Genomic DNA, 27,966 nt, shown 5'->3' with positions numbered 1-27,966 from the left:
GATGTGTGTGTTTCGTGAATGAAGTATGGCCTTGACAGTGCACTCAGCCATTGAAGGACTGGTCCACAGAAACAACAGTGCAGCTGTACTGATGGGGTACAAAGTGTCAGGCTTTGTTACAGTGCTCACCTGTCCCCAGATGAGACAGCCCACGCCTAGAAAGATACACCACAGCCACTGGTCAGCGGTCAGCTCGTGGGTCTGGAACGCCAGGCCGCCCACTTGCACGATCACCACCTGCACACACCCACGCACATAACACATCAGGAATCCTGGTTCCCACAGCAGTGACCAAACAAAAAGTCAGACCTTTTCCAGACCAGAACATAACTTTTCTATACCAAACACAAAGAGCTAAAATAAAGCAAAAATTCTTCTGCTAGATCAGTGACAAGAGTAAGAAAGATATCCTGGTATCAATGTTCAATTTCATCACTTTTTCTTGTGTGTGTGTGTGTGTGTGTGTGTGTGTGTGTGTGTGTGTGTGTGTGTGATGAAAAATGAAGAGAAATCATGTTTAGACAAAGTTTTTTCCCCTTAGATTTTATGCTGTTTGTATCTTTTCTTTTTTTTTTAATTATTTAAATTGTGGGTGCTTTTACCTATATGTTCTTATCACTGCTCTTATGCGATTCGCGAAGTGTGCTTGTATTGTATGGTATAGCATAGTATTCTATAGTTGTATCACAGTGTATAGTATAGTATAGGATACTATAGGATAGGATAGGATAGGAAAGGATAGGATAGGATAAGACAGGATAGGACAAGACAGGGTAGGTTAGTGTAGTGTAGCGTAGTACAGTTTTGTAATGCACTGCAATTCAACGTATTGTGCTGTAATGTGCTGTACTGTACTGCACAGCTCTGCCCTCCTCACCTGCAGGATGAAGGTACCGATCCAGATGCCGATGAAGACAGGGTTGCGTCGCAGGCCCTCCACAATGTTGCGCTGGTCGTGGATCTTACGGGCATTGACCTCGTTGAAAAGCGTCATCATGACAAAGGAGTTGAAGATGATGGTGAAGTGCTGGTTGGGGGGAGCATGCAGCTTCTGGGCCGCCTCGATGCCCTCATCGATGCCAAACAGGTCCGCGCCTGGGATAGCAGGGGTAGGAACGGCATTATTGTATGGTACTGTGTTGTGTTGTATTGTACTGTATTGTACTATGTTGTACTGAATTGTATTCACAGCATTACTGTATTGTACTGTGTTGTACTGTGCTGTACTGTGTTGAACTATGTTGTACTGTGTTGAACTGCATTGTATTGTTTTGCACTGCACTGCACAGCATTACTGTATTGTACTGTGCTGTACTGTGCTGAACTATGTTGTACTGTGTTGAACTGCATTGTATTGTTTTGCATTGCACTGCACAGCATTACTGTATTGTACTGTGTTGAACTATGTTGTACTGTGTTGAACTGCATTGTATTGTTTTGCATTGCACTGCACAGCATTACTGTATTGTACTGTGTTGAACTATGTTGTACTGTGTTGAACTGCAATGTATTGTTTTGCATTGCACTGCACAGCATTACTGTATTGTACTGTGCTGAACTATGTTGTACTGTGTTGAACTGCACTGTATTGTTTTGCATTGCGCTGCACAGCATTACTGTATTGTACTGTGCTGAACTATGTTGTACTGTGTTGAACTATGTTGTACTGTGTTGAACTGCATTGTATTGTTTTGCATTGCGCTGCACAGCATTACTGTATTGTACTGTGTTGAACTATGTTGTACTGTGTTGAACTATGTTGTACTGTGTTGAACTGCATTGTATTGTTTTGCATTGCACTGCACAGCATTACTGTACTGTACTGTGTTGAACTATGTTGTACTGTGTTGAACTATGTTGTACTGTGTTGAACTGCATTGTATTGTTTTGCATTGCACTGCACAGCATTACTGTATTGTACTGTGCTGAACTATGTTGTACTGTGTTGAACTGCATTGTATTGTTTTGCATTGCACTGCACAGCATTACTGTACTGTACTGTGTTGAACTATGTTGTACTGTGTTGAACTGCATTGTATTGTTTTGCATTGCACTGTACAGCATTACTGTATTGTACTGTGTTGAACTATGTTGTACTGTGTTGAACTGCATTGTATTGTTTTGCATTGCACTGTACAGCATTACTGTATTGTACTGTGTTGAACTATGTTGTACTGTGTTGAACTGCATTGTATTGTTTTGCATTGCACTGTACAGCATTACTGTATTGTACTGTGTTGTACTATGTTGTACTGTGTTGAACTGGATTGTATTGTTTTGCATTGCACTGTACAGCATTACTGTATTGTACTGTGTTGAACTATGTTGTACTGTGTTGAACTGCAATGTATTGTTTTGCATTGCACTGCACAGCATTACTGTATTGTACTGTGCTGAACTATGTTGTACTGTGTTAACTGCATTGTATTGTTTTGCATTGCACTGCACAGCATTACTGTATTGTGTTGTGCTGTACTGTGTTGTACTATGTTGTACTGTGTTGAACTGCATTGTATTGTTTTGCACTGCACTGCACAGCATTACTGTATTGTGTTGTGCTGTACTGTGTTGAACTGTATTGTACTGTACTGTGTTGAATTGCATTCTGTTGTATTGTACTCTGTTCTGTTGTACTGAATTGTAATGAACTGTATTGCACTGCACTGTGTTGTGTTGCACTGTTATACTGTGTTCTGTTGTACTGCATTGCACTGCAGTGTGTAACAGCATTATGTTGGTTTGCATTGAATTGTATTACTCTTTGTCACAACACATTTCTATGTGAGAAATTCAGGCTTCTTTCCACAGGGTGAGCATGTTGCTACAGTGCAGCACTACTTTTTATTTATTTCTTATGTCTGCATGTGTACTTGTTTGCGGTTTGTTTGGGGTTTTTTTAATTTTTTTTTTTACCAAGGAACACTACTGTGACAATGCCATGGAAGCAAAGTGGTTGCCCAGTTGAAACACTCTGGGCTTGGAAAAAAAAAAGGAAAAAAAAGTGTAATAAATACAAATACAGTCAAAAAACAACCACATCAACAAATACAAAACCTCAAGACCGAACACAAAACCAAAAACCTCCAAACATATCAACCAACCAAAACCTCCAAACATATCAACCAACCAGAGACACACTCCAACCAACCAAAAACCTCCATACATATCAACCAACCAAAACCTCTACACACAACCACCAACCAAAAACCTCCACACATATCAACCAACTAAAACCTCTACACAAAACCACCACACACATATCAACCAACCAAAACTTCTACACACAACCACCAACCAAACACCTCCACACATATCAACCAACCAAAACCTCTACACACAACCACCACACACATATCAACCAACCAAAACCTCTACACACAACCACCAACCAAAAACCTCCACACATATCAACCAACCAAAACCTCTACACACAACAACCAACCAAAAACCTCCCAACAACCAACCCCCCAAAAAACCCCCACAGACACCGGCAGTCCCCCACCTTTGAAGAGCAGGACAAGGATGACAATGATCTGGTAGATGGCATGGCCAGTGATGTTCTTAAACATGGTCTTGGAGATGAGGGGCTTGGTGCGGCCGTAGGGCTTGCGCTTGAGCAGCTCACTGCTGGGCAGCTCTGTGGCCAGTGCCAGGGAGGCCAGGGTGTCCATGATCAGGTTGACCCACAGCATCTGGATGGCCTTCAGGGGGCTGTCCTGTACACACCAACCGCAACCACACCTCAGTCACAAAGTGTATCAATATGTGTGATATGTATGTGTCCAACTATGACCACCAGATCAGCAGAGGAGACATCTGCTGTCCTGGGCTAAATTTAATTATAGTGGATAGTGTCTTGCCAAAGTTATATCCCCTCTCTCTGTGCAAAGAGTTGTTTTTTTAGGAGAGATGGTGTTGGAATGGTTCCCAAAGGCCAGCTAGCCCCCAAGGCTGCAGTGCAAAGAGCCAGTGCAATCTTGCCTCCTAATTTCAGCACAAAGCACCCCAGAACAAACTCACATGCACACACACTCCCGATCCATTTCTGTCTGTTGAATTTGGAAATGTGAAAGACTATCATCATCACAATAGTGGAGAGATATTGAAGGGACATATCTGCTAAAAAGATAATAAATAAACTAAGGTGCAGTTCAAGAAACAACATGAAAGCAGAGACATGAGGTTTCGTACTTATGCCAATACTGCAGGGAAATACACCGAAGTACAGTTCCAAATACAACATGCAAGCAGACATGAGGTCTTGCACCTGAAATATCAGAAATATACTAAGATGCAGCTCCAGAAACGACATGACAGTACAGACATGAAGTCTTTTACTTGTGGCAATAGTGACATAAAAGCACAGACACAAAGGTGTACTTACCCCGATACTGCAGGCGCCGATGAAGGCGACAATGACAGCCACCACGTTGACAGTCAGCTGGAACTGCAGGAACTTGGCGATGCTGTCGTAAACGTTGCGTCCCCACATCACCGCCTTCACAATGCTGGTGAAGTTGTCGTCCGTCAGGATGATGTCTGAAGCCTCTTTGGCCACGTCAGTGCCAGAGATTCCCTGCCAAGGCACACACCAAAGATCAGGTTTTATTGGGTACCAGGAAAACTAACTGATAAATGAACTATGCCATGGACACACACCAAAGATCAGGTTTTATTGGGTATCAGGAAAACTAACAAACGAATGAACTCTGCCAAGGCAGACATATGGGAAGGACAAGAGACAAGTGTGGGATATGCAGCACATCCTCACTGCACTGCCATCTATTGTCAGTCATGTGACCACAATTACACATGCACAGAGCAGAAAAAAACTTCAACATTTACCTACACGAAAAATTCTTCTACCAGTTTTATTCCCCAAACTTCAGGGTGAAATTTGGAAAAAGTGGGGGTGGGGAGTAATCTCCCAACAATGGGGATGGTTTTCCAGGAGTAAACTCAGCATTCACCATTAGCCACTGGGGTGGAGGTGACAAATACACAACTGGTGGAAAAGCTACAACAAAGTCACTGACTGGACAGACACTGAGAAAGAAGCTTTGCTGAAACCCAGGCCCTACCCTACGACCATCAGAAATGGGAGATGATGGTGATGCTTTCAGAATTGCAGCACCCCCACAACAACTAAACCTGGCTTTGGGACCAGTGACACAAACTCTGCAGACCACACGCTCACCATGGCAAAGCCGACATCAGCCTTTTTGAGGGCAGGGCCGTCGTTGGTGCCATCCCCTGTGACGGCCACCACTTCCCTGTTGGAGCTGAGCCGGGAGTCGATGATGCCCTTCACCAACGTGTACTTGTCCTGGGGGGAGGACCTTGCCAACACTCGCAGCTTGGGCCACACCTCATCAATCTTCTCCTGTGAGATCTGCACACACCAGTGGACCCACATCAGTGTTTATAACAATAATAATGATAACATTTACATAGTGCAAACTCCCCATACAATGCACTCTAAGTACCTCAGATGAAACAATGGATTTTAATGCAAAATAAAGTTGCCTCGCTTTGTCTTGTTATGCTATGCCACACCTTGCCTTGCTTTGGCATGCTGTAACTTGCCTACTTGTCAGCATACGGTCTTTACTTACACTGCTTAAGGTGTATTTAACCTCCCCATTAGCACACTTTCTTTACTTACTCTGCTTTTGTCAAGTCATACTTAACTTTTGTACATGTTATCTGTTCTATTATCTCCACCATATGGACAGTCTCACCTCCCCATCAGTGTACACTTTTGCACATGCTATATGCCATCTACTCTGTATCTCTTCAAGGTGGATGGACTCACCTCGCCGTTGGAGTTACGGATGCGACGGTTGAACTCCTTGCCCTCCAGGACTAGGCCGTCGTCACCAGGCTGGATGATGCCGCACTTGGAGGCAATGGAGCGTGCCGTGTTCACATTGTCACCTGTCACCATCCGCACGCAGATACCCGCGGACTTGCAGTTACGGATCGCTTCCGGAACCTGGGAGCAATCATACACACACTTTATAGTTATGAAACCTCTGGTGGGATTAAACAGAACAGAACAGAATGAAACAGAACAAAATAGACAAAAAAGGAGGAATGAGGCATCGCTTGTAGCTGCTAACAGCATTTGATTGGCTAGAGCAGTACAGACTTGGCTGGGCGTACAGAATGGAACAGAATAGAATAGAACAGAACAGACTAGAAAGGAGGAGTGATCAATGCTTGTAGCTGATTGTGTGTCTGATTGGTTAGAGCAGTGTGGACTTGGCTGGGCATTTTTTCACTGTTTTGCCTTGTTAAATCTGGCCAAGCAGAGCAAGCTGAGAGGCCTCGTAAGCATCAGTTTGACAAGGTACAGTAAACAATGCCAAATAGAATGCTTTTATACCATGAAACCTTAGTACAAGACAATAGAAGTATGACATAAATCTAATTTGTTGTGCATAATGTCACAAGCTCCCATGGTCCTCATCACATTTGTAACTATGTTTATGTTCACAAAGAGAAACAGTCGTGAACAAATTTTGCCTGCCTTAGCTGCAGTTCTTCTTGTGATATCACATACTTATGTGCACAAACACTCACCCCCCCCTCCACCCCTCCCCCCCCCAACACACACAGTAGGAAAATAATAATCATCATCATCATAGTATTTATATAGCGCTGAATCTTGTGCAAAGACAAATCAAAGCGCTTTCGCACCAGTCACTCACACGCATGCAGAACTCTAAAACTGGAGAAAGTGAAGACAAGGAAGAGGCAGAAAGGAGAACAAGCCATCACATCACCATTAATCAAAAGTACACAGTTTCAAGTCCCACTGCCGCTTAGTGGCCCCAGGGGCAGTGAACTCCTCATGATGTACCTCATCTCTGACAGGGTCCTCAATGCCCACAATGTAGATACAGGTCAGTCCCTTCACAATGCTGTCCTCCTCCTCCCAGTTTGGCTCCTCCTCCACAGACACCTCGTTGGGGGCGCTGGTCTCCCCTGTCGCAGACACACACCATCTCTTTGAACGAAGGAACGCTCTCCCCTCTCACAGCCACACAGCAGTATGAATAAAGGAATGTTTTCTCCTCTCACACTCACACACCACTGAATTTCATACAGAGAAATCTACTGAGACTAAAAAAAAGTAAAAAAAACCTACCAAAATAATAGCCACTACCAAAATCTTGATCAAACAGAAGTACTGCCACACGTGAGCACAAGAGAGACAGCATTGCTGACCTTTGACAAAGTCCTTGTAGGCAATACAGATGGTTCTCAGTCCGTCGCTGGCCATGGGTTCGATCACCGTCTTCACCAGCTCCTCCTGGTTGCTGGCCGTGAACTGCTGCGGCTCCCCATCCTTGTTGATGATGTAGCTACATCTGTATTGACAACAACAAACATCAGCTGCAGATCCATACGTCATCAATTTTGGTTTTGGTGTTCATGCAAAAAAAGACAACAACAACAAAAACAAAAAAAAAAAAAAAAACAAAAGAATCCCTCTCACACATACACACATAACACAACACAAACATCCAAAACACAGGGTTAAGACACAGACTCACTTTGTTTGCATAAACACATGAGCTATTTACTTCATCAAGAAGGAAAGACGTCAAATTAAAGATTATTATTACAACACCAACTTCACTTAAAAGGAAAGATACTAGATTGAAGGCTACTACTACAACCACTTCACTTAAGAAAGATGTTAAAACTGAAGATGATTTCTACAACAACAACTCCTACTCCACTGTCTTCAAGAGGATCTCAAGCAACCCCCTTGAGTGTTGACACAGTAGCTGCCACTAAACTGAACTTCTACAAACTGACTTCATTTAAAAAGAAAGATGCTAAAGTCAGCTCAAGACAGCAAGTATTACGACAACTGCACCAACTTCTTCAAGATGATCTTTGAGGCCCCCTTGGTGTAGAGGCAGTAGTTGTTAAACTGAAGACTACTGCAACAAATACTACTACTGACTTGTTGCCATTAAAATGAAGACTGGTATGACTATTACAACTACTACAAGTAACTACTGCACTGATTTCTTCAAGATATCTTGGAGGACCCTTGATGTAGAGGTGGTAGTTATTCTTAACACTTTGGGCGCTGTGGTTGCATTTTGGCACCCGCTAGGGAGGCCGCCGTGGTCAGCGAAATGCGACCAAAAGAGGGTAGGTCATTCACAAACCAATCACTCTTATTTTGGGGAGGTTTGAAAGGCCATATTTTGTGCATGTGACCAGGGGAATCTCCTTCTATCGATTGACGCTATCTTTTCAGTACTTCTGCAAGTTTTTTGAAATTGAAGACTACTGGCGGACATACTGGCTGCTCAACCTGCCATTTGGATCAATAATGTCCAGGAACAGGTATGAGCTGATAAGCAGGTTCTTCCACTTCAGTGACAACTCCAGGCAGGTACAACGGGGTGAGGAGGGGTGTGACCCACTCTTCAAGATCAGACCTCTCCTCAACATTGTGGATCCACTCTACAGCCAGGTCTACAGCCCAGAACAACAGCTCTCCATAGATAAGACCATGATCAAATTCAAAGGACGTATCTTCTTTCGACAATATTTGCCTCTGAAGCCAATTTGATATGGTATCAAGCAATTCTGCTTGTCAGAGGCAAAATCTGGATACGCCTTGAAATTTTTGATATACACAGTAAAGGAGACATTCTCCAATCTACAGATAGCTGGAGACTTTAGTGTAACAGAGCAGGTTGTTCTCCAACTAGTGAAGGAACTGAAGGACAGCAGTCACATCATCTTCACTGACTCCGTCTACACCTCGCCCAACCTTGTCCATGAACTTCAGCGACTTGGGATAGGTCGCTGTGGGACAGTACGCCCTGGAAGAAAGAACATGCCTCCTGCCTTGCTGCCAAACAACAGCCGACTGAGAAAGAGTGATGACCCAATCTTCCTGAAGTCAGTCACCAACATTGCTGCATGTGGGTGGCATGACACTAAATATGTTGTCTTTTTGTCGTCAGTCCATTCCAACACCACCATTGACAAGAGGATGAAGTCAGGAAAACACCAGGGTGGCTTCAAAACCATTGAAAAACCCATGGTGGCTGAGGACTACAACCAGTACATGGGTGGTGTTGACCTCACTGACCAGCTGCTGGGGACATGTGCCTACCCACACAAGGTATCAAAATGATACCACGCTGTCTACCACCGTGTGCGCGAAGTGGCACTCACAAATGGCTACATAACCTACAAGAAAGTGACCAGAGGGAGTGTCCTTCCTGCACGACAGTTCAGGGAACAGGTGATTGATGGTCTGCTGGAGGGCTTTGTTCCCACCAGCAGAATCAGACATCAGTCAGACACACCAAAACCAGGACGACTGACAGAGCGACACTTCATGCAGGAGTGGACCGACAGCCAGCGACCAGAATGCACCGTGTGCAGCGACCGCAGAACCCCTGGATGGAAGAGGACACAGACCCGTTCTGAATGCAAGCAGTGCAACAAACCCATGTGTCCCACTCTGTGCTTTGAATTATACCACACTGTGGAGGACTAAAGGAAAGCAGCAGCAACAAAAAATCACGGTCTCCAACAGTGAACAGTTTAGACATGTGTACATATTTGTATATATTTTATCTCCATTCATTTATTTTCTGACTTTAGTAGTATTTCAGTTTCATCAGATAGTTTTAAAGTGTATATATAGTTCCACCATAGTTAGATATTTCAAGTGAGGACACTGTGAAACCTTCAAGTGAAGTGACAGAAATCATCATTTTTCTACAAAATCGCAAGTTCATTCTGTGTGTTTCCCATGGATTATATTCTGGATCACACCATTACATGGGAAATATAGCTGCACTGAAGACTTCAACTGGTGAGTTTGCTTTGTTTTCAACTGCACTGCAGTGATGTTTGTGTTGTACCTGTGTTTGTTTATGTCTGTAATGTGTCAAAGTGCAAAATTTGTATTGAAAAACAAAACAAAACATGATAATTAACACAAAAATCAAAATATTTCACTTGTACTAACATCATTTATTGCTAAAAAAAAACACCCAACAATGCCACCATTTCTCAAAAAGTTATAGTAATTTGAAATCGTCAGGTATAATTTCTTGCTCTTTCTTGAAAATCAGCTGGCGCCAGGGAGTGTTGCACTCCAAACTTGCTGGCGGTGAAAGGGTTAAATTCATGACTATAATTACTTCAACAACTACTACTACTACTGAGTAGTTGCCATTAGATTGAAGGCTACTACAACTACTGTTACTACTAACTGCTCCACTGACTCCTTGGTATACAGGCAGTAGTTGTCATTAAACTGAAGACTACTACCACTACAACTACCACAAAACAGCTGCTGTTACGAATACTACTACCAACTACTCCACTGACTTCTTCAGGACGATCTCGGAGGCCCCCTTGGTGTAGAGGCGGAAGCTGCCGTTGCCGCGGTTGATGACGGTGCTCATGGACTTGCGGACGGAGTTGAAGGTGTACACCTTGACCAGGGACTCCTCGGGGTGCTGCTCGCGCACTCTGTCGTAGCTCTGTTTCAGGTCCAGCACAAAGCCCAGCAGCCCGCACTCCGTCTTGTTGCCCACCTGCTTCGGCATCTCCCCGTCCGTCTCTGGAGGCTGTCAAAGATTTAAAGACACGATATAACAATGAGAATGGGAGCAAGAGTGAGAGGGAGAGTGAGGGAGGAGGGAAGAGGGAGAGGGGCAGGGAGGAAAGCCGAGGTAGGGAGGGAGAGATAATGAGGGAGAGAGGGGGTGAGGGAAGAGAGAGAGAGGTAGAGAGCAAAGGAGAGAGAGGAAGGGAGAGAGGGGGGAGTTGTCTCCATCCATCTCTGGGGACTGTCAATGTCAGCAACACACACTACCTTAATGACAAGAAGAGTAAGAGGGACAAAGAGACAGAGGGATCAAGACAGACAGACAGACAGAGAGGAAGGGTAGAATATATGGATACAGATGTTTCATTCAATATAGGCTATAGCCCCTCATGAAGTGGTGAGGTAAACAAACATTAGAGGTACAAATAACTACACATTAACTAGTATTCCTTAACATAAACACAAACATGAAGTCACTCGACTACATATTGTACTTCTAATTTTGAAACCTTTGTATAAACAAACTGCTAATTGCTTGAAAAGAAGGATAGGACAGCTGGAGAAAGAGACAGGGGGCAGAAGAGAGAGGGAAGGAGGGAGAGGGAGGGGGAAGGAAGGAGACAGGGGGGTGGGGGGGTAGGAGGGAGAGAAGGTATGGGAGATAGTGAGAGAAAGAGGGCAGGAAGGAGAGAGTGGGGTGAGGGAGAGGAAGTGAGTGAGAGAAAGAGAGAGAGAGAAAGAGAGAGAGAGAGAAAGCACTGACCAGAACTTTGGAGGTGTAGCCGCTGTTGACAGACACTGACTCCACCACCAGATGACCCAGATCCCCTTTCAAGGAAGAATAGGGTGGTGTGGACTTGTGGTGAACCTCTGCAAACAGCCACACATACCTAACATAATTTACAGACTACATGGTCCTCCATGTAAGAAGGCGCACCCCGCATTTTTCAAAAATTCTGATTTAAAAAAAATATATATGGTGCAGTATATTGTAAGGCCAACGAAAAAAAAAAATTAAATGAAAGCAAAAAAGATCAAAAGCGAGAAAGATCAACATTCAAACAATCAAAACAAAAATTGTTCCTGAATATAAGATCAAGAGAGATTAGACTGACATCATCCATGATTGAGCTATCGGCATGCACCTACTGACAGACTTCATACAGTAGTGCCCCACAAAGTCAAACATCAACCAAAATATGATACAAATCCAATTCACAACTTCTTTTAGACATAGCTGCACCTTAGGTGCACCCTATTAAAGGGGCACATGGGTCAAAGTATTGCCTTACAGTCTGGACAATATGGCACAAACACCACATCCACTCATCACCACCTTGGGTCTTGGTCAAAGATTATACAGCTGAGAAACGGGAGAACATCAATGCATTCAAATTAAATTCAAGTTCACTGGAAGACTAACAACAATTAATTCTATAAAATAAACAAACTGAAGGGCTATTGTTTTGAAGGAAAAAAAAAGATGTCAACACTTCCAAACACACGCAAAGGTCTCAACTCAAAACCTGGAAAACAACTGTTCTCCCATGTCACCATGATATGTCCACATAACAATGACACAACACTTAGGACATGATGATATAAACATAATTCAACTGAAAGAAAAGTAATTTCTTTCCCCGACATCCCCCCAACCCAACAACAAACAGTAACTGAAATGGCAGACAGGGCGGCTGGTTATTCGAAACATTTTGACACTGGGGGATGAACATTGTAGATGACCCTAAAAGGTGTCCACCACTCCTGGTCTCCCGCCCTCCCCCTCCCACCCCCAAAAAACCCACCCTCCTTCACTAACACAGCCCTACAGTGCAAACAAAGCCAGCTACTGACCGCCAATGTAGCTCTGGACAACAGTCATGCGGTTGGTGGTCAGGGTGCCAGTCTTGTCAGAGCAGATGGCGGTGGCGTTGCCCATGGTCTCGCAGGCGTCCAGGTGACGCACCAGGTTGTTGTCATGCATCATTTTCTGCACAACACCCACCTCCCCTCTTCAGCAATCCAGTCACCGATCATCCATCAACCCATTTCAATTCTACAGTCACTGACACAACATTTCTGATCAACGATCAACCCATTTCAGTAGTAAAGTCACCATCAATATTTCTGACCAACAATCCACCTTTATCACCATCAAGATTTCTGACCAACAATCCATCCACATCACCATCAGTATTTCTGACCAACAATCCACCTTTATCATCATCAATATTTCTGACCAACAATCCATCCACATGACCATCAATATTTCTGACCAACAATCCACCCACATGACCATCAATATTTCTGACCAACAATCCATCCACATCACCATTATAAATTTCTGACCAACAATCCATCCACATCACCATCAATATTTCTGACCAACAATCCATCCACATGACCATCAATATTTCTGACCAACAATCCACCCCTATCACCATCAATATTTCTGACCAACAATCCATCCATATCACCATCCATATTTCTGACCGACAATCCATCCATATCACCATCCATATTTCTGACCAACAATCCATCCATTCAAATCCGATCATGCTGCTCATTGTCCAGCTGACAGAAAAGGGGCATTTTCAGGGCTGAATACCTGTTAGTTCTGAAAACATTAAAAAAAGAAACCAAAATAATGTTTAAAGATCAATTAAAAATATGTCCAAAATCACACACACAACACAACTGTATGCCGTTGTTGGTGATGACTATGAGATCAAAGAATAGTATGAAGATCAAATCAGTCATGTCCTCTTTGTGCAGAAAAATGCTGGTGGCTGACAAGTCTGACTAGAAAGCAGCAGGTCCTTTCCGGAATGCTGTAAGGAAATGTCTTGTCTGCACTAGGTTCTGTTCGTCCCTGCTTTTCCACCTGGTCCTCTTTACTCCAGACTGACAAGACAACTTGCTTCAAAGGTGCTGGCAGCTTGGTGGATGGGCACGGCAACAGGCATTTCAGTCACTGGCCAGGGTAGTGTACTGGTAGGGGCTGAAGTGGCATACTGTGAAGGTGATTTTCTGGGTGACTTTGAACCACTTACACACAGCTGTAGAATTGGTTGGGGTTGATGTCGCACATTGTGATAGCGTTCTTCTGCGTGTCTTTGTACCGCTTACCCACAACTGTATAATAAATACAGACATACATAAATATATATAAATAACTGAGCACTGACCTTGACAGAGTAGGCCAGAGCCAGAGTGACGGCAAGGGGCAGGCCCTCAGGCACAGCCACCACCAGCACGGTGACACCAATGATGAAGTACTTGACAAATGTCTCGATGTAGCGCGTGGTCGACTCCGAGGTCCACGTCCGCCCGTCAATGGCGAACTCTTGGATGCAGAACTTGACGATCAGGATCACCACCGTCAGCACAGCGATGCCCGTTCCTGCGTGGTCACCAACATCAGTCACTTTATTTCAATGTACAACACTGAACTCTTAAGTCATCAACATCCTCACTTCAATTCCATGTACAACACTTGATTGATTTTTAACTATGATACAAAGGGAACTGAAAGTGTTACCTTTTGGGGTTAAAAAAAAAAAAAAAAAAAAAAAAGCAAAGAAAGCATGACAACATATTCATGAACTGCAATTAGGTAAAAAAAAAAAGAAAAAAAAAAAGATTAAACATAAAAAGAACATAATTTTCTCTTACTGCTTCAGGTCGTTCTGGCAAAAACAAACGAACAAAAAAACAGAGAGAGAGAGAGCATCATTCTTCTTCTTATATCCCATAGTCTCCACTGTAGGGCCAACACTGATAACCTGGCTACCAGTTCTTCATTTCTCCCTGTTCCTTGTCTATGTCAGGGTGTTGCCCAGCATAAGGCCTGTCCATATGGTCTGGGTTATTGTCCTCCCATCTCTTTTTCTGTCTGCCCCTCTCTCACTCTTCTCCCTTGCACTGTGTCGTGCAGGATTGTCGTGACTCCTGGTAAGTCCTGCTGATCCTAAGACATGCCCCTACCACTTCAGTTTGTGTCTGTTCACTGGTCAGAAGTTTTCACAGGGTTAGATGATTTGCCGAACTTGGTTTCTCACTTCTGAATTATGTGTGCATTCAAAGGTTCGTCACTCAATTAACACAGTTGAATCTAACCCTCATAAACCTAAATTTAAAAAAAAAAAGGTTGAACTAAAAAGTCAATGAGTAAATGATATCAAATAAATACATGTATGTAATAAAATACAGTAGTTTGATCTATCAAACAGTAAAATAAATCAACACAGACTTCAAACAACACAAAGAAACACACACTAATTCCAAATAAGAATTTCTTAAATGGTAGTTCCTGTCCTAAAAAAGACCCATTGCATTATTGTCTGCAATAAAAAGGATAAGTTCTTATTCATGGTATGCTCTGTCATAACATATAACTTCTAATGCAACTTCTAATGCAATTTAATTTCCAAATGGATGAATAAAGATGTACTGTACATTAGAACTTCCAATGCAACACATACATAAACTCCTTGAGTGCCACTGTACCTAGTGATGACATCATCAAAATAAGGGAAATATCTCTGGAAAGCTAAAAATTCACGCATTCGATTTTGACCTGTTGTTTTGGGAGCAGATTGTTCTTGATGCTGATTTATGACTGGAAACACCAACCTTCTACTGTCCCCACCTCCACCCCCACCCCCAGCAGGCACTCAAGGGGGTTAAGAACGAAACAACACAGGCAACATGGACAGACGGACCGACTCACCAGCGTAGCCGATCTGGATGGCCAGGCGGGTCAGCTTGGTCTGCAGCACCGACTTCTCCTTGCGGCCGAAGCCGCTCTTCTTCTCCTTTGCCTCCTCTCCTGCGTCCCCTGAGGCGTTGGCCACCACCTGGTTGTTGGGGGCCCCGTCCCCGTCCTTGTTCACCAGTGTCGGAGGGGAGCGAACCGCCGCCCCCGCTGAGTTGTGCGAGTTGTTGGGGATGGACACGTTGATGCTGTCCATGTCTGGAGTTCAGGGGGGACACACACACACAGCAGAGAGGGGGAGGAGGGGTGTGGGGAAGGGGTTGGGGTGGGGTGAAAAGTGTGATCATTACTCACCAAAAAAACATAATAATAAGAATATGCCAATCATTCTTAAACTATGAACTGAAAGGTTATGATAATCTGCTGATGAGTATTTCATTGAGGCTAAAATATCACTCACTAAAAAGAAGATGCCAATTAATTGTAAACTGTGCTCTGAGGGTTTTTCCCTTCCAGATTAATTCTCAACAGCTCATCCGTTTCCAGTATGATCTAAAATGACTATTTGTGAGTGAGTTTTGATAGTTTCAGGATTTGTTTGGTGGTATTTTTGATTGTGTACTATTTACAATTGTGTGCTATGGCTTGTGTGCGTACGTACGCATGTGCTTGTGTGTATTGTGTGGGTGGTGGTGGATGAACAGTTTTAATGTTTGGTATCTTGTGTTCAATTTTTGATATTTACATATGTGTTCTATTTGTAAACACCTAGGGCTTATTTTCAAGATTAGGCGTAATTGCTCATAATAATAATAAGAAGAAAGGTTGCTATATTGTGCTGGTAAGTATTTGAATAAAAGCACATTTTCTGTTTTAATTGTTTGAGTCAAACAATAACGTCTCTTGAATCGAACAGAATTAAATCTAATTCAAAACAACAAAAGATGACTGCTGAGTCTATGAAACTGACAATAGGAGAGAAAATCTGTAAAACAAGAACAGTAGGTTGTCAAATATGGCTCACTTTGACAGGAAACGTTAATGTTTCTGACCTATAGGTTCTTCTTAAGGAACAGTCAAAAGTGGAAATGCCACATGTCATACACACAACTGACATAGAAATACTGCATAAAGGGGGAAAAAAACAACAACAAAAAAACGGACACTATTGAGCAAATCAACCTGTTGCAACAGGATATTTTCAACGGCACCTTTGTGACCTTGACTTCCAACTTTGACTTTTGAAATTGTTTTCAATGGCCAAAACCAATCACTCAAACAGGTTTTAATCATAAAAAAGAAAAAAAATAGAAGAAATAGAATGTTTCTTTGAAGCTCTATCATACTTCAACATTTTTTCCGCATTTTACCATGTGACCTTGAACTCTTGACTCCTGACCTTGACTTTTTTTGAATTTTTTTCTCAGCTTCATCAATACCTGTTATCAAGCTTAATTGCAAGACCTTATCTCTTTTGTGCCTAGAAGTTTTTCCTGTTATTATAATGCTACGTTCTGTGACCTCTGACCTTGAATTTCAAAAGGGCTTGTTGAACTTCATCTAAACACTTGATTGAAAAAAAAAAAAACACCAAAAAAACTATTGGTTTCTATTGTAAAAGGCACTGAAAACTAAATTCAAAAAACAAAAACCACTATAAAAAATATTGTAGATCAGCTATCCTCACTCACTAAAATAAAGTTTCTGCACAACACTGTGTGTGTGTGTTTGTGTGTTTACGTGCGCATGTGAATGAGAGAGAGAGAGAACAAGAACAAGAACAAGAACAAAACTTTAATCTCCAGGCCTCCGGCCCCTAGAAAGAGGTCAAAAGTACACAATATGGTGATCACTCAGCCACAACAAAATGTAAAATACGTACAAACTTAAACCTGTAGAACAAAAGTGCTTCTTGTGCACAGTAAATTAATTCTAACTTTGAATGAGAGAGAGAGAGAGAGAGAGGGGAGGGGGGATGGGATCAGGAGAAATACACAATGGAGAGATAGACAGGCATAGACAGAAACGAAAATAATAAACGAAAATAATGAATATTAAATATCAAACTTGTCCATAAGAGCAGTCTCAGACTGACAGGGCAAAGGCTGATGTCAGAGCTGAACGATGCAATGAATGTATCAGTCCCTTCCCAAGTAATGAACATTTCAGTCCCTTCCCAAGTGATGAACACTGCAAGGAACATATCAGTGACTTCCCAAGTGATGAACAATGCAATGAATATATCCGTCACTTCCCAAGTGATGAACAATGCAATGAATGTATCCGTCACTTCCCAAGTAGACTGCAGAACTGAAGACAGTCTCAAGAGGAATCGTTAGACAAGATGCCACTCTCAATTCATGAATACACACTTCATGCTGTTAAGCATTCTTCCATGCCAAGATCCTTTGTGAATCAGACATAGCAAGAGAGAATTTGTCTGCCTCTTCTTTCAAGAATCAACTGTCAGTACTGACAATTTACAGGTTTTCTCAGTGCATTAAACCCTTGACTGCTGCTGATGACTATGCTCATACATGGAGGACTGCCACCTCATTGAGACAAGACAGAGCTTACAGGTCAGGACGTCAGCCACCATTCTGTTTCTCGACTCCCTTTCTTCCAGGATTGTATTGCTGTTGTTCGCTAAAATCAATTACACTGCTGACAAGCACACATGAAGTAACAATCACACTTAAACTTGTATTCCACTAATCTTATTTCATCAAGATTCAGCAGTCAAGAGGTTAATGCAAAACATTCATCGAAGCACTTGAAAACCAGGTCCACTTTTAACCTCAATGCTGAAGGCCATGAAGAGAGAGATGGAAGAAACTTTTCTTTTTTTTTTACATCAAGGCAAAAATCAAGAGAATGTCCTTTGAGGTTTTACTTGATATGATCTAATGCAAAGATGAATGGTGAAAAAACAGGTCACGGTGAGAAAAAGAGAGAAGACAAAAGGACGAAAGGACTTGAGAAGAACGTACCCACTTTGCCGCCCGCTTCATTGGACAGCACTAAAGAAAGAAACAAACAACAAACAAACAAAACTCCGTCATTCAAACACGGGCAATTCAAACATGGGCAAAACCAAACTCATGGCAATTCAAACAGTTTTCAATCACAAACCAAACAATCAGCATGCAAAAAATTAATGTTGAGACATTCTTTAAATCACTCAGCAATATCATTCTTCAATTTACCATTTGCCATTCCCTGTAAAATCATTAAAGTTTCATGTTATCATTATCTACTGCATCAATGCTTTCTTTTCTTTTCTCTTCTAAAATTCATATTGCATTATTAGAACTTTAATTTTTTGCCTTAAATTGTAATCACTGACAACAGTCTGCGGTATGAAGATAAGAGAACCCATCGGAACATCTCTAGAGCGCAGAAAGCATGGATGCAGCAGGCAGTTATTAGTACATGTATCATGAAAGCCTTACACCCACAAACCTCTCAACACAGCAATAAAAGGAGACATACCCTACATTCCATGCAATAATATACATATATATGTACATGATATTAACCTTGTCACCTCTTTTCTCTCATGCAAAGATGACATGTTAAATCTTTGACGTGTGACATGCATGCATAAGGAGTCAATAAAGAAACTGTGAAAGCATACTGGATAAAATAAAATATAAAAAAAGGAAAGAAAAGAAGCACCCACACCCAAGATTATACAGCCAACCCTATAGAAAGATAGTCTTGAGACAAGAACAAGAAAACAAACAAGGAGGGTCAGTGACGGGCACAAGAGTTAAATAATAACTATCAAATCTAAGACAGATGAAGAGCACATCCATTTCCTGGTGACCTGATCATTCAGGAAGAGTTTGAAAACAGATTCTTCATTTTGTTTTGCTGCAAGGAACATGAAGGGGCGAAGGAACCAGATATTTTCCTTTGTTACAATTTTTCAAAGTTTTCAGCAATGATCACTGGTGTACACACGATCAAAAGTTGTCATCCTAAGAGGGTCACACACAAAAAAAGAAAGAAAATCTGGTGAAGTCTAGGACATAGCTATGACCATCTGATTAAAAAAAAAAAAGAAGTTAAATTGGTGTCAATTTGAAGTTTCAGGCAATGAAGTTACTATGCAATAAAGGCTTCATATCTGAGATGATCGCTTTCCCTCACTTCCCATTTTAAAGATGTCCTACCTGCAGTTGACTTCAGTGACTGCCTCTTCCTAACCTTGATGGATCTTAGATACGAAAGATGCACAGTTGTATACAGACTGCCGGTTCCGGCTCACTTTCATGAAATATTCTCCCTTGTAGGCCTCAGCATGAACAATCAAGAATACAACTAATATGAATGCCTTAACTGTTGAGGTGAGGTGTACAAAATGTTCTAACATGTTAATGGAAGAAAGACACCATCAGCTACAAGGTAAATTTCAAAGCAAACTGAATTTTTTTTTCTTGTTTATTTTGCTACTTAAGCACACAGTGTACAGCTGCTAAAAAACAACAACAACCAAAAAACCCTTGGTTTTTAATCAGAAATAATCAGGTCACAAGAAACAGACCTTACTCCAGAAATCCACATGAATTCATCAGTCAATGTGCAAGATTATAATGCTCCATGTTCCACCCCATTGTGCACCCACTGGTACCATCAACACATGCTTCCACTCTTCCAAACATTCAAACCCAGGATTCAAACCAGGGAAGAAAACCACTTTTCAAAGAGAAAAGAAGACAGAAATAAAACAAAGAGTAATACTCAGCTGAAAAAAGAGAAAATCGATGTGGAAAGACAGAGATACAGAAGGGGCAAGGAGACAGGGGAAGTTGGGGCAGAAGGGTTACAGTCCTTGGCAAGGCAGGAACCAAAATTATGCAGGTTTAGGCCTGTGGTCTCCTTGCTTTTGATGAAAATTTATCAATGATAAATATTCTGGTCAATGGAAGGACTTGTGTCTATAAATAACTTTATCGACAAGATGTTCTCTCTTAAAACATTGCCAACAGATTGAACCAATCATTTTTACCCAGACAAATGCTTAAAGTCCTTACGCCACTTATTTACTGTAGAAATTTATACTATTCTGTTGAGCAGGATGAACTAAACCACTTCAGATTTAAAAGACAACAAATATATGCTCTTTTAAATTCTGCCGATATTTCGAATTGTCGCACTGGAAGCAACTACACTTTGAGACAGCCATTAATGTAATAACATTTCTGCATATCAAACCATCATCAAGTTTATAAAACTCAAAGAAAAAAATCCACAAGATCAATGTTAAACATTTATCAGCTGAGGTATTTGTGTTTTTTTCTTCTCATCTAATTTTCTTGAACTAGCTGACAGAGAGCCAAGAAAACTGGGTTAGTTAAAGGAAAGAAGACTTACAAAATGAGGACACCCAACCCACTGCCCTTAACTTGGAGTATCAAAACACAACCCTGAAAGAAACACTGCTTGTTTCTTGTTGAAATGAAGCAAGAATGAAGAATGGACACAGCACAGGATGGTCACTGGGAAGAGAATGAGGGGAGGGAGGAAATGGAGGAAAAAAGTGAAGTATTAAGAGAAAAAAAAGGGAAAAAATCATCTTCATGCACCTCAAAACAGCGTTATGCATGCATGTCAACGCCACCATACCACCCTTACTACAGTTCTTTAGCTACACTAAACAAACTCCACTGCATTTACCAATCAAACAGTGCATAGGAAAAGAAAAAAAAAGGATTATATATATTCATATATACTTATATATCTATATACCAACTGTGAGAGAAAACTTGCAGTTGCTATTCATCCATTCATCTCGTATGCAACTATATAATGTAATTTCCCCATAATCTGGTACATGCACTAATATACCACCAATAATATCACTAAGTTTTCAACATATTTATTATATATGTTAATGTTTACAAAAAATTACAAAGCAATCTAAACACACACACACTCACACACACACACACACACATGCTCATCATCTTCCTTTCACTTTCCCAGACTACACTGTACATCTCCTGACCATTGGAGTGCAGCAGTCTCGTTTGTACTGATATACTTGAGCCCAGCTGATTAATATAGTTCTGTTTTTATTTTATTTTCATCTGGTTCTAGTTTATCAGAATGCGGCACTCAAATGGACTTGACGGCATACAGTGTATCTATCCAGCAAGTGTTTGGGACAAACTTAATTCAGTCTAAAAAAACCCAACTCTCTCTTCATACAGTCCTCCCCCACACCATTTTTTCTTCTTCTTCTTCTCCTTTTTTTTTTTTTTTTTTTTTTTTTTTTTACAACTAAAGCAAAACATCACAGGTTGTGACAACAAAAAGCCAAAACAAACCATAGCCACATCCAAAGCAGGGCACTAAATGACACTGCACTACGCTTTGTGAACACAGTTCCACAATGAATCCTGCCTGGGAATCTTGGGGTTCCATCTCACTACATTTACAGCCACAAAAAGCCCAGAGCAAAGCTGGTATCTTAAAAAGACAAGCGTTCAAAAGTGGAGGGATGGAGGGAGAGGGGATTGGAATATGAAAGAGGACAGACTGGTCAAATCTACAACTGTGAAGGAGGAAAAAAACAACAACAGGTCAGCATCATTACCCACTGTACAAGCGTTAACACCATTTTCTTTCTCAGCAAAGTCTCAGTTTTCCATCTTAATTTCCACAAACTTTTCGGTTAAGCACAGTTCTGACAGGCAATTTGTGAATAATTCCATCTTTTTTTTTTTTTTTTTTTCCCCGTGTGTATGTCCATCCACAGCTTTACACAAATGATCAAAGGACATTTGAAAAAAATCCCCCAAAAAACCCAACCAAATCAGACAATTATCTCAAGGCCTTACCATTGTGATGGGTTTAAGCAAAGGTTAGGGATCTGCTCCCCCCCCCCCCCCCCCCTGAAACAAATGTGGTGTAGCATACATGGATCCATCTACACAGTTTGACACCTCTCTGGAACTCAAAACTAATAGCAAAAGATCCATCTGTGGACAAGATCATCTTGACGTGATCGTCTTGATTTCTGTTACGCGTTAGCCTGTTTCCAAAATATGGAGGCTGTGCAAGACTTATCACATCTCTCAAAAGCAGAGCTTGACCTGACACCAGAAATACTTAAGCCACATCAGCAAGGTAATAATGTCGACCAGAATCTTAAAAAAGATTGCAAAGGAGTGGGATGGGGTGGTGAGGTATGATGAAAATAAAAGAGGTGTGTTGAGGTTGGGAGGTGGGGAAAGGGGAAGGGAAACTGGTGGGTTATGTTGACAAAAAGTGTAGCACTGTGGGCAGGGGACAGGACACACAGACCAACAACTCATCATCAGTGGGTTTTTTTGTGTTTTTTTTTTTGCTTTTTTTTTTTCCCCCAGAACAGGACATCACATTCACCCTCCTCCCTCAACTCCACTGGGTTGTTCTTTTTTCCCCTTGCATATTTTTTCCCTTCAGTCCCTTTATTTCTTTCCCCAAATCCTTGACTTTCTACCTCCCACTGCATGACTTCTCCTTCACCCATGAATTCTCAACCTGTTCTCTTCTCATTTCAGTCCACACTCTGCCTTTGTGCTGCCCAACTTCACACTATACTGCACTGCCAAAGGTCCTTCACTCAACATTCTGAAGCCATCATAAAACTAGCAATCTGGAGAAAAGCACGTGCTAGCAGAACTTGACAAATGCAGAACTCGTCCTAGCATTTACAAATGACACAAGTGTTTCTTTATTTCCCAAGACTTCAACCTGCACTGGATTCCACTGCCAGAATTGATGTCAACAATCACAAAGACAACTGGTTTATAAAAAAAAAAACAACAAAAAAAAACCCACACACACACAAAAAAACAACCAACCAACCAACCAAACAAACAAAAAAAACCCTGTAAACAAAGAAGCAACCAACCAATGGTTGAAGGGAAATACTTTCTTCTGTTCACCTGATCCTAAGCAATTCCCAGGCAACCTTGAAGTGATTGATTTTCTCTGTTCTCATTCTTTCCTGTTGAACACCTTTCCGAACTTCTGAATACAGCTCTGTTGTCAGTCACAGTACAAACAATCAACTGCACGTCTTTGAAATGGAGACATTTGTGTGTTCACCTTGGACCAACAACACACATACCTATCCTGCTGACTGTGCTTTGATAAGTTTATACAACATTTCAACATTTTCAGGCACATCTGAAATCAAACAGACCCTCCAAAATACATAACATATATGAAGAAAATTTCTTGGAAATGAAAACCAAAGCCAGACGTGCAAACTGTGCCACATCAGAACGTGAGGACTGTGAACAAGGATCATGAACTGGACAAATCCTATTCATTATCTATGATATATATATTTTGGATACTTATATAGAGCCTATCTTTGGTCAGAGACCAAGCTTAGAGTGCATTATAAAGATAGGAGTCATTTGCACAACAGGCTGCCTCTCTGGGCAGACTTGACTGACAGCTGCCTTTAGGTGCTCATCATCTTCCAGTACAGTTCAGACACAGCTACACAAATCTACACCTAAATAATCCCAACGTCTGCACCCATTATTTCAAGGTTACATGTCTCTTCTCCCCCCCCCCAACCCCAACACAGCCGTCCCCCCTCCTTACCCCTTTCCCTCACTGCCAACTTGGCTGACACCAGCTAAAGCAGCCCCCTGACTTGAGCAGCAGCAGACATGGTAATAGTAATAACAGACACTGCTGTAGCTAATGAGGCATTTGGCAGCAAGAATAATAAGTGGTAGGAGGTGGTGGTCACTTACATGGTTCTGCCTGTCCATGATTGTTTTTGCGGTGTCCTGAAAGTTGAGTTAAAAAAATGGCACAAATGAGGTCATTAGTAAAAGCCGTAAAAAAAAAAAAAAGTACAAGGGTATACACTAAAATTTATTATATAAAAAAAAAGAACACTACACTGAAATGTGTGATATAGATAAGTGTGGAAAGCCTGGGGGGCAGAGAGACAATCTGCCTGGTACAGCACACCCCTTAAAGCTCTCTCCACATCATACACACATCAAGTCCATCCATCTCTACACTCTCACCACTCACTTCAACACACACAAACAAAACAGCTAAAACAAATGGGAGGAACAGATGACAGATGAATTTTTACTCTCTCTTGACACCTCAGATTTGTATCAGCAGTCTTTTTTCCCATACGTTTATTTTGCAACATGAGAAGTCCACTAAAAAGCCCAACAACTGGGAGATGCCAAATATTACTCACTTTAATGAGAGAAACAATGTATGTGTTTAAATACAGCAGTAGTCACCTATGTTTTCCCATGACCCCTTTCCTCGTCAATTAAACAAAAAGAGAAGCATTTATTATACATAACTTGTGGTATGGAAGTGTTTTAAAAACACATACAAACATGTATATTTTTTGTACCCTCAACAGTTATTTTTTCATTTAAAGAGAAAAGTTGCCTTGCCTAGCCTTGTCCAACAGAATGTGTATTAAAGTTAAAAAAAAAAAAGAAAAAAAAAAGCCACATGGAACTTTAAACACAAACAGAAAAGAAAGGAAAAAAAGAGAGAAAAAGATAGACAGATAAACAAATAAATCAATAAATATATAAAAAAAGAGAAAAAGCACATTTTTTTTACCCCCCCCCCCCCCCCCCCTTAAAACCTCCATCTTATTCGGCCTGTAGTCAACAGTATAAAACCTAAACTTCTGACACTGAATAAGCATTATCAGTGCTCTGACACTGAAAGGAACAGGACTATGGCCCACCAGCACTGTCTGAGGCGGGCAGTTGACAAGCTGATGATTGTGTAAAGCCTACAGCCGTCATTTTCCAATGATTCTGGGACACAAGAAAGGGAGGTTGGGGGAGGGGGGACAGACCAAGCAGATTGCCAAAGCCCCACAAAATTAAGAAATGTAAACATATAACGGGGGGAAAGAAAGGTAAGATATCCAGTCTGGCCAAACAGAATGAATACATATTAGCAAAGAGAGAGACAGAGAGAGAATGAGAAGAAGAAAAAGAAAGGAGAAGAAAAAAACAGAGGAAAAAAAGGCTTGACAAGCTCATCAGAGAGCACTGTATGCCACACTACAAACAATGCAGAACACATCAGTGTGGTAAGGTAAGGTAGCAAGTAGGACCAATAGTGGCCCAAGAGGGGGTGGGGGGTGGGGAGGGGGAGAGTTTGAGGGACAACTGTACCTTTGACCGCCACTAGGCGTACGTCATGTGCTGTCCCATCGCACAAGACAGCCATGGACAGAGCAAAATCACTCGCTTCAAAATCAACACACTTTCTAATCAACACATCAGTAGGTTAGTATGGGCACTGGGACGGGATCCAAAGCTTGATCTCACTTTGAGAAAAAACTCATTCTAGTATGAATTTAATCAAATAAAACTATGTTTTTAACACTGGAATGATAAACCTGTGGATACCACTCTCACACTTGAAAATATTTATAAAACTATGGGGCAGTTAAGTTCCTTAAGACAGTGACGGCCCAGATACAGAAAGTGGCAAGGAACCGTGATAGTTGCTAACTAATAAAACTGGCCATCTAGTCTAGCGGATGGAACTGTATAAATAAATAAATGAATAAATGAAGAAAACTAAACTGATGCAGCACAAATCTCTGGACAAAAGAGTCTGATTGAAAATAAAACTAAAGACTACAGGAAGAAAACTGATAGTGCACTTGGCATTCGGTTCTAGACGAAATGATACACAGTAATAATGCAAGGAAACCTGTCTACTGGCACATGTTATCAGTCAATGCATGAAAATGGTTCTCAAGGGATGCACTGGGAATGAGAAACTAGCTGCTAGGGTGGCACTGTCCTCTGGCATTAGTTATGTTTAATCTCATGTTCGTGTTGGAAACCTTTAAGGAAAAAAAAAAAAAAAATCAAAGCATGTGTGTGTGTGTGTGTGTGTGTGTGTGTGTGTGTGTGTGTGTGTGTGTGTATGTGTGTGTGTGTGTGTGTGTGTGTGTGTGTGTGTGTGAGCACATGTGAGTGTGCAAGCCCTGGAGCTGGGGTACAACTGACTGACATCATAATGCATGTCTGACATCTAACAAAGTCTACGACCCTATCCTACTAATGGAGTCACAAATGATTATCCTCACATTATTATCAATAGTAGTCATAACATTTTTAGCATTTCATCATCATCATCAAAATCATTATCAATATTTTCATTGCTACAATATGTATAATCACCATCTATAATAACAACATCGGTGTCATTTTCATGGCACTTATTTTCTTCAATTGCTTTCCCTGTCCAGCAACAAGGCACATCCAGCACTTACTCTGCAATGGCTGATTGTAAAACAACACAGATCATTAAAGCATAGCCCTTATGTTATTCCATTAGTATCACTTTCCGGCCAAAACCAAAAGCCCCAACTCTTTTTAATACTTGCAATATACACTGTATCATGTACACAATGCAATATTTGTCTGTTACTGAGCACTGTGTCATTGTACACAATGTATTTGATACATACATTATTATACCATGCTTCCTATGACTATTTCCTGACTGATTTCATCTTACAAAAAAACTAAAAGCTACTAAACAGTAGCAAACTGAGAAACCTTGACATCTAACTATCCACATCCACGACACTTATAATGCTTATTAGCTTTTTGCATCGAACTTACTTGAGAACCGGAGTATTCATTAAATATTCACATCCACATGTCAACAATTCTCAATTCCAAACAATAGACACAACATACCATAAGGACATTGACTGCTGGAAGTTACATGTATCATCTTCACTTACAAACAGCTGTTTTGAAGTGATCACAATTACTCTACCTGTATTGTTGGCATCCATTCAAACGAACAACAAAAATGTTCTGTTCCCTACCTGTCAAAATTCAACTTGTGTTAAACATATAGTTCATACGATGCTATATTCTGTTTGTTCTTGCTCCAGGCAGCACAAACTCAGAGAACAAAATCTGAACCCAAAACATCATGCTAACCAAAATGAACAGTTTGCTTCAAAACAAGAAGTAAACAACTTTCACATAAATATTGACACCTCCAGGATCTGTAAGGGAAACAAAGCACAAAATTCCACAATACTATCATCATTATAACTTTCTTTTCTGTTTGTAATTCTAATTGCTCATTTCAAACCCATGGCATGTCATAAAAACGCACATACATGCTCTCAGATGCAAACAAATGCTTCACTGCACACTCAAATCAAGATTAATGCTATCATGTGAATAATAAGAAAAAAAAATCACAATACATCCTGGATGTCAACTGCAATCCTTACATGCTGTCACACACTAAGCGTGTCAACGGATTCTTCAATAGAAGGCGTTGTTATCAGGAAAATGCATCTTTAGAGTTATTTCAGAAGGCATGCATCTGTATAAAGTATATTTGTGTGCAGGGAGTGACAGAACACTGTCCATAGGGCTAAGTGCTAAGCTTCATGCATGGCTGTGAGAAACTCACCAGCTTCCGAGTCTTCTTCGCCCTTCTTCTTCTTCTTGGCAGCGTACTCATCGTCTTGGGATGCACCAAGCAGAGCAAAGATGATACCAGTCTGAGAGTTCACCCCCACGGCCGTCACCACCATCTTGCCACTGCCCTCCATTACGTGGGTGCCTGCAACACCCTC

The 27,966-nt window shown here is 41.3% G+C and overlaps 1 protein-coding gene across 12 annotated transcripts in view; it reads right to left on the bottom strand.

Moving 5' to 3' along the window:
- Nucleotides 1-27,966, bottom strand: part of LOC143299785 (plasma membrane calcium-transporting ATPase 2-like) — a 169,681-nt gene that overhangs the window by 41,172 nt on the left and 100,543 nt on the right. For 10 of the 12 annotated variants that reach the window (XM_076613201.1, XM_076613209.1, XM_076613200.1 and 7 more), the window contains 16 exons: nt 27,801-27,953; nt 24,095-24,130; nt 18,317-18,346; nt 15,342-15,584; nt 13,798-14,012; nt 12,464-12,599; nt 11,373-11,479; nt 10,387-10,628; nt 7,234-7,376; nt 6,866-6,990; nt 5,816-5,995; nt 5,198-5,392; nt 4,385-4,576; nt 3,503-3,716; nt 878-1,095; nt 130-237 (listed from right to left, as the gene is read on the bottom strand). In XM_076613201.1, the coding sequence (XP_076469316.1) occupies nt 130-237; nt 878-1,095; nt 3,503-3,716; nt 4,385-4,576; nt 5,198-5,392; nt 5,816-5,995; nt 6,866-6,990; nt 7,234-7,376; nt 10,387-10,628; nt 11,373-11,479; nt 12,464-12,599; nt 13,798-14,012; nt 15,342-15,584; nt 18,317-18,346; nt 24,095-24,130; nt 27,801-27,953 (2,537 nt within the window). The remainder of the gene's footprint in view (nt 1-129; nt 238-877; nt 1,096-3,502; nt 3,717-4,384; nt 4,577-5,197; nt 5,393-5,815; nt 5,996-6,865; nt 6,991-7,233; nt 7,377-10,386; nt 10,629-11,372; nt 11,480-12,463; nt 12,600-13,797; nt 14,013-15,341; nt 15,585-18,316; nt 18,347-24,094; nt 24,131-27,800; nt 27,954-27,966) is intronic. The other 2 variants (XM_076613211.1, XM_076613212.1) reach the window with 2 other exon arrangements.

Source organism: Babylonia areolata, chromosome 25 (assembly GCF_041734735.1).
Source record: "Babylonia areolata isolate BAREFJ2019XMU chromosome 25, ASM4173473v1, whole genome shotgun sequence".
In the NCBI taxonomy this organism is placed as follows: domain Eukaryota; kingdom Metazoa; phylum Mollusca; class Gastropoda; order Neogastropoda; family Buccinidae; genus Babylonia; species Babylonia areolata.
The sequence above is the reverse complement of the archived record's forward strand: the minus strand, read 5'-3'. Positions and strand labels throughout refer to the sequence as shown.